The sequence below is a fragment of the Larimichthys crocea genome, chromosome III (assembly GCF_000972845.2).
Source record: "Larimichthys crocea isolate SSNF chromosome III, L_crocea_2.0, whole genome shotgun sequence".
Lineage (NCBI taxonomy): Eukaryota > Metazoa > Chordata > Actinopteri > Sciaenidae > Larimichthys > Larimichthys crocea.
The window spans coordinates 30,076,358-30,091,644 of NC_040013.1; the positions used below are offsets into that span (position 1 = coordinate 30,076,358).

The following is a 15,287-nucleotide window of genomic DNA, read 5'->3' on the forward strand; positions in this document are numbered from 1 at the left end:
ATTCTCTGCCCTCGCCCACACATTTTTTAGATCATTGAGTGTAGTATATACACATTCCTTCTTTTTAATCATACAGTTTAAGCTCACTCTTTTTACTTGAACATCTTTCTCCGCTGTAATGTTGAGCAACGCTCTCCGATCCACATTTGTCAGAACACTGTATCAAGCAATATGGAAGTATGTTATGGCATTCAGTGCAACCCTGTTTGTCTCTCTTTGAAGATTCATTAAATCGATGTATGCATGTTTTATGTGACAATGCGGCAACAAAATGTGATCTTAATTGAACAATAAATGCAATAAAAAAACACAGAAAAAGATACAACAGACAACTTTTAAGTCCAAACTGCTTTTTATCAAAGGTATCTTTTGGAACATCAGTGTGGGATGATTGTCGATGGCGACCTAGTTATGTCAGTGTGGTTAATTGGGTCTTTATGTCACTCGCCTGGATCTAGTTAATTAAGCTGTCAGAGCCTCTGAAATCCCATGTTGGCATGCACACACATAGGCCCAGGCGCATTGACGTCCACACTCACACACACGCACACGCACACTTCACCCACTTACATTCTGTATATATGCCTGCACATGTACAGTGACCTGTTAACCTGCACAATCTGTCCAGTCTGTCCAGACCTTGCATGTATTGTATTGTAGTGGGGTTGGTGGCTGTTGTAAACTCCCCACAGTAGCAGTGGGCAGCAGGATCGTCCTAATCACCTCCCAAGTGTAGTGAGGATGCAGACAGAAACACCAGGACATATGGCCAATTAGGACGGGGATGTGAAATGGCACAGATATACTGTAGGTGACACAAAATAACACTTCACATAATCAATGTAATTTAGGGGCAAGGTTATTACGAACTTTTCCTGAGTTCTGTATCTTTTGTATGTCTAGACGACGTTATATGTGTCGCTAATTTAATTCATGAATCATGTTTTTAAGCAAGACCTCTTCTGCCTCTTCATGTTAGATGTTCCTACTTAGTTCTTAAACATTTGATGTGAGCAGTCTGGAAAATACATCTGAAACTGGGGACTTATTGAATTTAGTCATTTTCGAGATACTAAGAAATGTGTCTGCCTCTGTGGAAGTGCAAGGGTCTCAAATACATCAGATAAAATAAAAAAGGAATGTAGATTTTTCTTTGATTCAAAGTGAAAGGGATGACTAACAGGAAAGTGCACATAAAGGAAGAGCATGTTACTGTAGTAGAGGTGGGAGTGAGGTGCAGCCCTTGAAGTTGAGAGACAATTATCCCAAAGGTTTTGTTGGTACCAAAAATGCAGCCATTTGTATTTGGTAGAATGCTACAAATTGGCCAGTACAAAGATGCCAAAAAGTGAAGTGAGCAAGAGAAGAGTCACAGCAGTGTGGAGGCTGGAGAACGAACACAACCACACAAATAAACACACACACTATCTGCTCTCTGCAAATCTCATTGGCTTTGTCTTGTTTTGCCAAATCAATGGTTGCTACTTTTGCACTCGCAAATTACAGTTTTTCAAATGATGTCAGAAAACCTATATGTGTGACTATACTAACGGGAAACACGGATTTTCAGCAAGAATAGAATGCATGGTGTGAAAGCTGTCAAGTAAGAATATAAAAGCAAAGTTATAAGAATGAGTAGGATCTGTAGATAGCAAAGTTTATGCTGTACATACAGATAGACGTGTATTTTAATGGTATGGAACAGTTAATCTATAGGCTACACAGGACTGGTGCAATATGGAAAACAAATAATTATTCCAACAGTTCTGTTGATGCTTGAGAACCGCTGATGAATATTTTAATCCGTTAATGAGTGAATCATAAATCAAAATGCTCCTAAACCTAATGATCCTTCATTTGATTTGATTTTGTGCAGTCAGATTAAAATGGTTTTAGAGATGTTTTGCAGACCTTGGCACACTTTTTGTACAGCGAGAGTTCAAGTAGCTTCCATGATAACAATGTGTGTCCATGAGGTCTGCGCGTGTATTCACGGTGACCTCCGTGAATGAGGAATAAAAGGACACTTCCTGGTGCATTACGGTAGTTTCATTTGGCATATTTAGATTCTGATTTTTGGTTTAAGTGCTACATTTATTCGATGTTGAGGGAAGCACCATGATGGTTACTCTCCTGTAATTGTCTGAAACAGCAAGTCCTTTTGTTAATCTTATCACAGTGAGCTAATTGTTTTGTCTAATATCAAACGCACACACACATTCACACACATGGTCTTCACTATATTCATGTGCACTGTTGGATTAAATTTCTATTAGCTTTCCTCGATTGAGTTTGAAGATTGTTGATTAGCCAGTAATGGCCTTTGTTATTGCACTAATGAATAGCTTGATTACTATTCTACTTAGCTACACATCAGGAGGCGGTGATGTGATGTGTGTGTGTGGGTGTGTGTGTGTGGTTTGTTGGTATTATCCTCTTCTAAACACACACACACCGTTATAGCCAATTGTCTGGGTTTGTGTCAAGAAAGCTGATGGCAGCAGAAGAGAAAGATAGATGGTCTGCTCTGCCAACACTCATCTTTCATTCTCTCTCTCCCTCACTCTGTCTGTGTGTATGCCTCTCAATATGTTTTCCCCCACCTGCTCCCTGCTTCTCCAGCCTCTCAGCCGCTCCACTATTGTCTTTTTCTTAATTCCTCCATCCCCTCCACCTCTTTGTCCCCCTCTGACCCTCTCTCATCTGTGCTCTCATTTCTTTTTTGTTTCTTGCCATGCTGCTTTAATGTCCTCTCCTCCTGTTTTGTTTATCTCTCTACTGGTTTATTTTCTGCTGACTGGACTGACCTGGCTCTTGAGGACTGTGTTGGCAGGTTGTATTTTGCATGTGTGTAGTTTTAGTTAATACGTCTTTGCAAGCACACATGCGTATGTGAGTGTTTGATAATGGAAACAAGCATGCCAATTATGGTGATGGCTCTCTAGATGCCAGTCAGAGCCAATAATAATGAGTGTGGCACATCTGGCAGTGGTGTGTGTGTGTGTGTGTGTGTGTGTGTGTGTGTGTGTGTGTGTGCTGGTAGGGAGTGCAAGGGGTTTGTATCAAACCCACAGGAAGTGTGCAAAGCTTTGAAGTCAATTTGACATAGTGTCCAAAACATGTAATTACAACTCACATGATGCACACTGGCCCAGAAAGACATTTCCCATCGACTCATACATAGATTTTTTTTGTTAATCACAACCCCACATGATTTTCAGTTCATTTCTCCATTTAAATTACTGGAGAACTAAAGTAGAAGTTAGCCTTCTCGACTGGCAGAAGTCTCTGAATGGGCACTGTGAGTCATGCAACATGCGCAGTATATCCATCTGGATAATTTCTATACATTGTGGCTCATGCACCACTGAGAAAATTTTACCAGAATGAATGTAGCCCCATTCTCCATATGTATCCATGGTGTGTAGGATGTATGATTGGGAGAGGTCAGTGTTAAATTAGAATTATGCTCCTCCAGAGATACACATAAACGTCTCAAACGAAGGTTTGCAGGTGACCGCAGTTCTCGCAGAGGTTGCCATTTGCCTGGACCAGCATTCATGACACTGAAATTTTACAACAAATTTAATTCATGATTGACATTAGTATACAGAAAACATAAACTCATGGAAGTGATGTAATTTACTTGCATCTAATATCACTTTGGTTTAACAATAAACAATATTTTTCCCCGTAAAAATATCTATACAGATTCCACTTATAGCAAATACAGTAAGACTTTTTTGTTTTTGTTTAGGCACTTGGATCTGGAAAGATTGTCGTCTTGGTTTAATGTTGAAAAGTTATTTTCCTGAAACACAACATGTTTACTTTACTTTTTTTTACTTCTCTTTCCCAAAAACTAAAGAACCAAAGTGCTTTTATTGCCTATACCCATCTGTATCCACACAGAAGTAGAGTTTATGCTTCCCTAACACCTATATGTCAAAACAAATTAGTTGTACATTAAGGTAATTTCTCATAAACATGGTTGCAGGTAGACATTAGATTAAGTAGGAGAAAGCTTTACAGGTAACTCAGATATGCAGTCTTTTTATTTTTAGTTTTATGAATCAGCGATTTGGCACATCTTGCCATCTTCATGCTAATTCCACCAAATGATTCAGACAAAGATGTGCCAAATTGATTCATAAAACCAAGAATAACAGTGATTACATTAGCACTGAGTGCATGCTGACCACATGAGTGTGCAGCTCTACCTTCTATTTGCAAAAGCCCTGTGGTCAGTGGCTAGAAGAATAACTTTACTCTCTGTAACACTCCACACCTTGTCTGTCTTAATTGTCCTTTTACTGTCTCTCTCCTTATGTCTAACTCAGCTTGCCATGAAATTAAGCTGCAGCGGGTGGTGGTGGTGTGTGTAGGGGGTTTATTAAAGCATGGACAGACACATAACGCGCACTCAGTAACCGCCCACACAGAGGTAGAATAATCACTACAGGAGCTCTTTAACCCACTCATCTGTGGTCTTATAGGGATCCAGATAATATACCTAATCAAGAGGATAATCCTCAGTGAGGAACATATTAACACTTCAATGATTCACACGCATACGTGCATATAGTACGGCTTGATTGCAGAACCTGATTTTATAACTTATCTATTATGTGTTTCGTCATACTCTCATTGTGTATCTGTGTGTTGGCGCCTGCTGCTGCTTTGAAAAATTAATGTTGTGATTCAGTAGCAGATTCTATCCATAGACCCTGTATCTTCTCTTCGCTGTTATCAACTCTCTTATGAGACTCTTTGTAGTGGCTCTACAAAGCACGTCATATTTTAGCATTTGTCATAGATATTCTATTGCTTTGTTATCTCACTTCGTGCTCTGTGGTCTGCCATTTGTTTTGCTTTTGCAAGATTTACACTGTGTTTCTCTTTTGTGACACACTGTGACTATGATGTTCCTGTGCTCCAATAGCAGATATGCGGCAAAGCTTTGCGTCGCAAAACATTTTGTGCTGCTCTCCAGTGCAACAAAAGGGAGTATACATCTCTATATCTTGGCCTACTTTTATCTTGCACAGCATGGGGCCAAGCCTTTGTTCCACTGCCAGAGAAAGATGCATATCTCAATAGATACATTGCATATTTTTGCTGCCTTGATATTGCATAACACTACATGGGACATTTGTCCTTAAGTTGTAAGTAAGAAAACCTATAGAAGCATACATATTTGAATGTATTGCTCCTCACTACACATAGCGTAAACTGGTGTTCCTGGGCACAAAATTCAACACCAAGTTGATGTTCCAGTCACTGGGTCACACGAGAGAAAAAAGAAACAAACAAGTGTGTAATTGATGAGACAAAGCTTTTATCCCTTTGAAAAGAAATCCATTTGATTTCTGTGTCTCAAGAAAACAAAAGGATGGACTCTTCTTGAACCTTATTTAAAATCCTATTACAGTGGAAACAGAGGACAACAGTACTGCTTATGTTATGTGTGTCAAAGGTGGTTTGTGTGTATGTGTGACCACACACTGCAAGCATTTCAAGTATCTCCACATGTATGATGCCATTATTTCATATCTACGCCATGGTAATAAAACAGGGGTTTATGGGTATTGTTTTCTGTATGTGTGTGTGGGTGTGTGTGTGTGTGTCTAGTGGCGTGGATAAAGTGGGTAAGACAGGTGATGTGGGGGCGAGAGTTAAAATAACAAATACACATTCTCCCCTGGGGTTGGCTTGATCCAATCAGCCACCCTCTGCCATTTACACACACACACACACACACACACACACACACACTCTCTCTCACACCAGCTGTGGCTAATGATGCAGTGGCGGTGGCAGTATAGTCGCCACATGTGGTCTCTTTGTCTGAGCTCAGCAGAGCACACATCAGTCTCACATGCTTCAACCTTCAGGCATCATCAAAGGCTGTGGCTATTTTCAGTGCATCGTCGTACAAGAGCTCACATTCAATATTAAAAAGCTGCCAGTAAATGCGTGTATTCTTCTTATTATATTTAGCCGCAAAATGTTTCATGACTACCAATAAATCTCCCTATGTCTTACACACTGGACTTTTAAGAAGTGGGATCATTTTCTGAACACATGAACACACAATCCTTCTTATCGTAACAATGTAATCTGAAAAGTATTAAACAAACATAGTAAAAAGTACGTATGTAGAAGAAATATAAAGTTGTAAGTGTTTTGTATTTGTACTTGCATAGAGTGGTTGAGTAGTGCTAGGAGTACTTAGTTACATTCCACCACTGTGTGTGCTGGGGGCGAATAATCGCTATACAAGTTCAAATGAATAAGAACTGATTGCTTGTTGTTGGCTCAGGTGGTACAGCGGGTTGTCTAGTAATTGCAAGGTTCTGGTTCAGTTCCCTGCTCCTCCTCCAGCCCAGTCAAAGTGTCCCTGGGCAAGATACTAAACCCTATGTTGCTGCCAGATGCCTGATGGCTGTCTGTGTGTGACCATGTATGTTTGGATGAGCTCCTGATGATAATGATGACAATGACGACGACGATGATGAGCAGTTGGCCTTTTGTATGACAATCTCTAGTCTATTGTGTGTATGAATGGATGAATGTGACAAGCGTTGTAAAGTACTTTGAGCGGTTAGTAGACCAGAAAGGATCTGTATAAATCCAAGTCCATTTAGTCACCTTTGATCAAATGCTGTTAGCTCTCCCTAATGTATTGCTTGGAAGAAATCATTTGTTCAATTGTTGGTGTTGATTTCAGTAATAGGATGACTTGTTACAGAAATAACCATTGGTGGTGTTGCAGCTTTTCTATGAAGTGTCCAAGTACTGTGATTTTGTGGATTTACCATTACCATCACATACATTTTCCAGGGAATCCAGGGATATGGCATGTGTGATACATGACCACTGTAGTCCCCCACTAGAAGCTTAGGAAATGTGGGAAAAGTTGTAGCTATTCCTGACGAGTACTGGCTAGGTGGAACAAAAAGAGTACGTAGACTAACTGACTTAACCAGCTTGCTTTAGACTAGTTGAACACAGTCAGGACTTACTTGCAGTCCCTCAGGGGCTTATAACTTGAAGTGATATTTCACTTGGATCCTTTCCATTGTTCTTATCCAGTTTAACTTGTTTTATCTTTCATCCTCCTATAGTCCATGTCCCCTGGGTTGTTGGTTCACCGCCAGCGTACAGATATTTTATCATGGTGCTTTGATCATCGAGAGGCAAATTCAGGTCAGGGGTGAGACACTTCCTGATGACTGTACACTTTGAAAAGTTTCAGTCAAGTGAAAAGTTTCAGTACAAGTCCATAGGAAAACGTTTTTTTTGCTAGTCATAGTTTTTCCTGAAGACAAATATTACTTGAGTCGTGGTACTAAGCTGAATTTATCTTCACTTTGTCTACGTTAGGTTTATATTATAATGCAGTCTGACTTTCGATCTTAGAGTGCAACAAATGTACTATTACAATGAACTCTGTACTTGAGTTTGTATTCAAGTGAAGGGCTTTTTTTTCTGTCCATGCCTGCGTGTTGCAGCTTGAATAAAATTACATTTCATATGACACACATTGAATTTGCCTTTAATTATGTGGGAGAGCACCTACAACATTTTCTGCTTTTGCGGTACAAGGATAAAGTCCTTGCTCGATCATTTGCGCTATATTTTTTTGTTGGTTTGTCTTTGCTTTTTTTTCTCTCTCTGTATAACCTTTACTTTGTAATGGAAACTGAAAGGTCACACAGCATCTCACTTAAGATTGACAATTCAGAGCTACAGTGAGCCCCCTGGCCAAAGAGCACTGCCGAATCTCTAAAGATCAGAGCGAGAAACAGGTAGAATAACTGAGAGGGAAGAGGAATGACAGCCAAGCCAAGCCTGAGCGGGCAGTAAACTGAAGAATAACACCGAATTTCCTCTTTTCTACATCTGAGATTTCCATTTCCTAATGCGAAGGGGGGGAGGAAATTAAACAACGTGAATTAAACAACGCAGCTCGGACATTTATGTGCCTGCCATAAAGCTTGGACAGGCTGAATTTATGAGGGTTTGGACCAGTAAATACAGCACTCAGGAAATGTGATTAGGCTCATAAATAGGATAGTTTCCCGCTATTCCACCCTTCACCCAAAGTACCTTGCGGAAACATATGTTCGGGACATTTTCCTCCTTTTCTGCACTGCCACCCCTGGCTCCCATATTGTGAATTGCCCATTGTAGATAAAGGTCTTCACTATTGCAACTATATTATTTGTTGTATTGACTTCAGGCATAAACGTCCTCCCGTAGTTTCGTCATGATTAATATTATTTTTACATTTTATTCCACAAAGTCTGTTTATTTGCTTATAAATTTTATATTAATGATGCATATTATATATGAGAACAATTTTGACGACAGGTTTTCATTTTTTTTCTGACTTAGAGGGTCACTGACAAAATAGTATTGGTAGCACTACAGAGCTTCTGCCCGTTCACATATTTATTTCTTTATTCACTTAGATTGGGAATTGTGACATTTCCTCAAAGCTTGTCTGTGTGGAACATTTGAGAAACAGGATTACAGCACCATCCTCTTAGAAGTCCTTCTATCCTTTCTTTATTTGTCATCTGGAAATGTTGAGAAACAAGATTATACCAACAAACGAACTTGATGCTTTGAGCTTTGTTCTTTTACTCACAGATTGACTGTGTTTAGACAAATGTCATTTTGTCTGTTTGCCCACTTTCCTTTTATCACTCTTATTGCTTTCAGGGTGGATCAGTTGTGAAAACAAGATTTATGTATAATCTTATCATTTCCCTCAGCTGTCAAGAACATTGAATTAATAATTGTTTATCTGGTTTAATTTGTTTTTTTGCAAATCTTTCCCCTATAAAATCAGATAAGACGCTCCATAGTGTTATTACACAATAACACAATTTACTTATTATCTCTCATTAGCCTGATTTCTTCCAATCTCTTTGTGTATCAGTACATGGAAAGAAATCTTCGTTCTGACTTCATTTTCTCTTCTCTCTGTCTCACAGGTGGAGTGGTTGAAGAACGAAGAGATAATTGACCCGGCAGAGGACAGGAACTTCTACATCACCATCGACCACAACCTGATCATCAAACAGGCGCGTCTCTCCGACACCGCCAACTACACATGTGTGGCTAAAAACATAGTGGCCAAAAGACGAAGCACGACAGCGACTGTTATTGTTTACGGTGAGTCTGGCTCTTAGTCTCATGTAGGTCATAAAATTTCTTCAGCGTCCTGTCTTAATGTGTCGAATTTTATTGACACCTATTTTAAATGCTAGCTGCAGCCACCCAACAGGATCTCTGATCAGCCAAGCCAGCCCCCATCTGCCACATGAAATTAGCTCTACTACCATGCCAGCACTCTCTCTTTGTGATTGGCCTGATATTCCCACGTCACCCTTGACCTCACCCAATTAAAAATCCACCAATCACGCCGTCATTTTTAAATTAGAACGCTTGGGCTTTCCAAATGTTTGCGCTTTCAGCCAAGAGTCCCACCACCAAACGAATTGTGCAGCATATGGCACATGATAACAGCTGTGAAAAACAACCAAGAAACAACTTTGGATAGCTCAGTTCTGATTGGTGTTGGTTTGTTTTCCAGGCAATGCTCTTCTCTTGCTGTTGTCACTAAAAGCTGTAGAAAAAGCTTGTTGAGTGGAAGAAAATACCTCACATCTCACATCTCCTTTTTTTCCTTTTTACCCAATGCCAGCCTGACGTAAGAGGACGGTAAAGCATTTTGAGGAGAACAATGTATACGAGAACACACATAGGCCTAGACACACACACATACATAGTATTTCTCTCAAATACAACAGAGTCTATTCACTAGGAGGAGTGTTTCAATCACAAATAACAGTGCGTGTGTGCGTGTTCGATACAGACAGCAAGAGATGGAGTGGTTTGACACTGATGTATCCTTACAGAAATAGATTGTCCAATCTGTGGTTCAATCTTCTCGGCTCCACAAGGGCCCGGCTGACACTGTTGACAAGGTGAAATAGTAGTGGGAAAAAAAAAACAAAAAAAAACAGAGGAAACATAAGGGGGAAAAAATGGAGCAGCTATAGATGGAGAGGAGACAGGTGAGGAGGAAGGAGAGACAGAGGAGAACCGAGTGGGAGAAATCAGGTGAGTGGGGGGAAAAAAAAAAGAAGAGCGGAAAACCCTTAAGAAAGTAGATGACAAAAGTGCCTGATTTTACTAGATCTCGCTGATGATTCATTTCTAATTGGGCATTGGGAAAGGAGTGGGTGCTGTCCACTGGGCTGAGACAGAGCTGTTGATATGCAGCCGAGGAATTTCAACCCACTGCGCCTCTCAGGATGTCAGCTCTCACGCTGGGTGTCCTCATTCTAACTTTATACTTGATTTCTCTCTTTCTGTCTGTCTCTCATCTGCCCTTATCTTTGTCTGCACTGTGCTGCCACATTTCTCTCATGAAACACAACAATAACACACAATAATGAACAGTCAAGTGTGGATGTGACAAGATGCAGGGAAATATGACAGAGACAGCAATGGGAAGAAAGTGGGAAAAGACACGCAGAAACACTAAGAAAGGTGGCTAGTTTGCCTAGTGAGGATTCAGAAAGCTCACAGCCATGATTTCTCTTGTAATTATTTTTTTTCTCCATGTGTTCTATTCAAGCGGGTTCAGGGTTAAGTCATTTGCAAGCAGCATGACAGTATGTGAACACAGTGTGAGGAAATGTGTGTGTGGTTTTGCTGTGCTGGAAATTCCAGCTGTTCTCACTAAACTTCAACAACTCAGCCTCCTGGCATCTGTTAAACACATACTTACTCCATCAAGATAAATAGTTCAATTAAATCAAGCAACACATTAAAATCACGGATTTCTCCAGTAAGGATGAAAGGCCTCTGTGATAGAATGGGATTTTAATGCACCCCGTGTCATTTAATTGCTTCATCACAGACCTATTTTGTATAAACTTGAGACTTTCGTATTATCATGCCTACTGTAAATTGTTCAATTTGATTCAGAATGCTTTATTTGTCAAGGGACCAATTTGAGGAAAGCAAGTTTGCAAACGCAAGATCACACCTGCAGCCCATTCAAAACATGGAAAACAATCTTAAAAATGAAAATATGACCGTGTTAGAAAATTAGAGTTGAGTAAAGAAGATGCTAAAAGTGTCAAATTGCAATAATCAATCAAAACACACAGTAAACATACATTTCTTACATCTTTCTCACATACTGTGGCTGTAAGTCTTAGAAATTCCTTCTACAGGCGATCTAAAACACGTGTCTGTGGTCATTTGTGATCTTTGTGTTCATCTTAGAGCTGAACTTTTCAATAAAAGACTAATTAAATGTTTTTGTGTTCAAATACATGTGTAGATAAATGTATTAAGTCACTGATCTGATCTGTTGCCACAGTGAACGGTGGTTGGTCCACATGGACAGAGTGGTCGGTGTGTAACAGTCGTTGTGGACGTGGCTTCCAGAAACGAACCCGCAGCTGCACTAACCCCGCTCCTCTCAATGGAGGACTGCCTTGTGATGGACAGGCCATACAGAAACTGCCTTGTACCACACTGTGCACTGGTACGTTTTTGTTTTTTATGCTCTTCTGTATCCACATTGTGTTTGTACTATCTGTGTCCTTTTCTTCTTTGTGCTATTTATTCTCCTAAGTTTCTGTCGGGTCTATCCTGCACATAACTTCTGCGACATTCCACTTTTATTCTTTTTTTTGTACTTTTCCGCCCTATATATGCTATAACTTGAGGAGGTTTGAGTCATCATCGAGGACATTATGCTTGGTCTCATTTCTTTTCCTTCTCACCTTTTGTCTTTTTGAGTTTCTCATTCTCTTGTTTCCTTTCCACATCCTCCCTCCCCCCAGTGGATGGAGTGTGGACAGACTGGAGTAAGTGGTCGGCCTGTGGGACTGAGTGTACCCAGTGGAGGAGGAGGGAGTGCAACAACCCAGCACCTAAAAATGGAGGAAAGGACTGTGATGGGTTGGTTCTTCAGTCTCAAAACTGTACAGACGGACTCTGTATGCAAAGTAAGTTAACAATAATGAATCTTCTAAAGCATAAGCATTGACACGTCTCCTCTAAAGGCATTAAAGTTGTGTCATATATCATACCTAAGCATGAAAAATGAGTGTGTCAATTCAAACAAATGCCTCGCACTGTGTCTTTTAGATGACAATTGACTTGAAAGTGAATTGACCCCAGATTAGACAAGCCGTATATGGGTGGTGGTGTATGGTCAGATTATTAGCAAAAGGACAGGAGCCATAGTGGGTAAAGTGTAACATGATAAAATATTGGGGTAATTTAAAACACTGATAATAATACAATAAACGAATATAGTCTAAATAAAGCATGCTGTTGAAGCTTTAGCAATGGACTTGCATTAGTTGATATCTGACAAGCAATTGCCTCACAGGTATTGTGCCAGAAGATGTTAGAAAATCGGCCCTGAATTTAAAAACTTGTCTCTTTGTCTGAACAACGATCCAATTATTGACAACTTGTTAGACAAAGTGTCAGTGGTGCCCAGTTAAACCACTAAAATCAGTAGGTTTTGACAGGCCTTTTCAAAATGGTTCTGTTGAGGTGTTATACCTGCAGACATGCAGTCATTCATACGGTTGGACATACAGTATATGAAATCATTGCAAACATTATTGCTTTGTGTTCTTTTTCTTTTATTGTATTCATTTATTTGACATATTTGTATTTATGTATTTGTGTTGCAGTAAAGTTTGGCAGTTTTCCTCTTCTTGTTCCTTTCTTTACATCCTTCTTCACACTGCTCTTCCTCTTCATCATTACGTCTCCTATCTTCATTGCCATCTTTTTCTTGCGTCTTCCTCACAGTCTCTGTTTTTTTATACCATTCCCCTACCTGCTCCTCTTTCTTTTCTTTTTTTATAGTCAATTGCTCTTGCTTTGCCTTACCCACACTTACATTATTCTTCTGTACCCATTGTGGATGATTGATGGGAGGGTTTCATCACGACTAACTTCACTTTTCCCACGTTCATGTCCATTAAACAAGTCAAAACATCTCTTTTATAAGGAAAGTAATGATAGATGATAATGTGGAACAATCCTCCAAAATCCCCCAACAATTTAGTGATTCCTGACACCAGTATGAAAAGTGTGGTCTTTTAGAAAAACCACATGGAAAATATGGTTCATAACGAGTCATAACATCACAAATATAGCAGCAGCAGTTTTTCCAAGGTGGAGGCAATTATATTTGTTGACTTGTTGGAATGATGCTTGTTACTCCCGGTGCTCAGAGTAATTGGCAGACAAGCAGCTGATATGAAGAGAGAGACATGGAGAGAGGTAGAGAAAGCCTTGTTCAGAGTGTAGAGAAGAGAGAAAAGCGCACATATACACTCTTGCTTGTAATTACGCCATCAATTCTCATTGGGTTTCTCGTTTCACTTAATGTGGTAACCATGGAGAGATCTGCACACAATGGTAAATATTCTTTTTGAGAGTCGGCTCATCTCTGTGGTGGTTTTAAGAAAAGTTATAAAACTTTAAGCAGCATTTATTAATTTTTTTTGACATTACCCAATGATGCAATAACATTGCTGCAGATAGACAGTGACATGGAATAAAATCCCAGTCATAAAGTACAGACACACTCATTTGATGAAATGTTGCTCCTTGTCCCAAACATTTAAGGTAAAATAATCTTTCTGCTGTCTAAAATGCTCAATAAAAGTACGGCTGTCTCTAACCTGTCATTGGCTGAGACACTCTCTCATTCTTATTGATAAAGACATTGTTTGGTTGCCACCACCATATTTATGTAAATGTTATTCTGACCTTCATCTTACCTGGATGGTCTCTTGAGATTAAAATCTGTTTTTCAATCCATTTTCAGTCAAATCACAAATGCATTCAACCAGACAGTGTGAATGATTATGCCCCACAGATAACAGGACATACTTTTATGCATGCACCAAATTCAATAAAAAAAAGCCTTTGTATGATGCTTCCATGGATTTATATGCTAATACTTAAGATGACATACTTTGGCCTCTTTTAAAGGAATATTGTAGCATAACCTCTGCATAGTCTCATCTTATTGCTTTTATGAGCCTCTGTTTTTAGGTTATTGGTGATTTTATATGTGCTTTTACAGCCCTGTTGTGATTCTATGATGCATCCTTCTCATCATGTCATGTTGTTTCTGTTGTTTGTCTTGAACTCAGTTTTATTGATGCCTTTCGTAGCTCGGGTACTACTTAAAGATTGTGTATCTCAGAGTGGCAGTCATGGTCAAATAATGGTTAGATAAATTAAATGGCAACAAGGACGCAGTCCTCAGGAGTAATCTACTTTATCAGTGAGCACAAAGCCTTCAGTAATCGAGGGACTTCTCTGTGTAGCCCGCGGTGAGTGGATAGTGGTGATGATTTAATAGATGGTCTATGTCATGAACAATGGAATAATATTATATAATGCCTCAAAAAGCTTTGCCTCTAGGCACATTATTGACAGAACTTACTGTATATCCTTACGCGGTGTATTTTATACTGCGTCTCTGGTCCATCAAAATGATTCCCTGAGGCCTGTGAGGTATGGCCACAGAATCTGGGCTAAAACCTAGAGAGGTAAAGATGTAGGCTCATTTCCCCTGATTGATTTTCTGTCTTTAGAATAACTCCACAGACGTGGTTTTATGTCAGCACTAATGTTTCAGCTGTTTCCTGTAGCATTTACAGGAATCCATGAGCTGTGTGTGTGTGAATTTGTGGATGTATGCATGTGCGTTGTTGGTGTGTGTGTGTGTGGTGGTTCAAGGAGGTTTTCTGCATGCACAACATTTTATAGGTATAGTATATGTGTAAGGCTTGATTCCTATGCCACTCTTCAATTTGGTTTATGAGCGATGGATCTTTTTAAAATGTGGTCTTGACACAAAAAATGGTGAATTGGTGTGTATCTAATTAGGCAGCAACATTAACATCTTCATTATTTCTCCAGATACCAATTACAGTTGTAGTTTTTGCCTTGGTTATGTTGGGTATGCCTGTACATATTTGAAACCTCTTCATTTAACAAAATAAAACGTACATCAGTGGTTAGTAAGAAGTAACTTTTAGGCTTTCAGGGTTGTGAATGAACTGATAACACTGTCAATGTGCAGAGGGGGAGTTAATGTTTTAGATAGTGCTCTGTAATTGACTTTGTGCTCAAAAAGCACTTCACTCGTTCTCTCTCCACCAAAACCTCCTGCCACGCTGTTCATCTCTTCCATCGTCTCTCTCTGC

At 39.6% G+C, this 15,287-nt stretch overlaps 1 protein-coding gene across 2 annotated transcripts in view; it reads left to right on the top strand.

Moving 5' to 3' along the window:
- unc5ca (unc-5 netrin receptor Ca) overlaps positions 1 to 15,287 on the top strand; it is a 175,467-nt gene that overhangs the window by 127,547 nt on the left and 32,633 nt on the right. For both annotated transcript variants that reach the window (XM_027275025.1, XM_019259897.2), the window contains exons 5-7: positions 9,006 to 9,186; positions 11,411 to 11,578; positions 11,880 to 12,044. In XM_027275025.1, the coding sequence (XP_027130826.1) occupies positions 9,006 to 9,186; positions 11,411 to 11,578; positions 11,880 to 12,044 (514 nt within the window). The remainder of the gene's footprint in view (positions 1 to 9,005; positions 9,187 to 11,410; positions 11,579 to 11,879; positions 12,045 to 15,287) is intronic.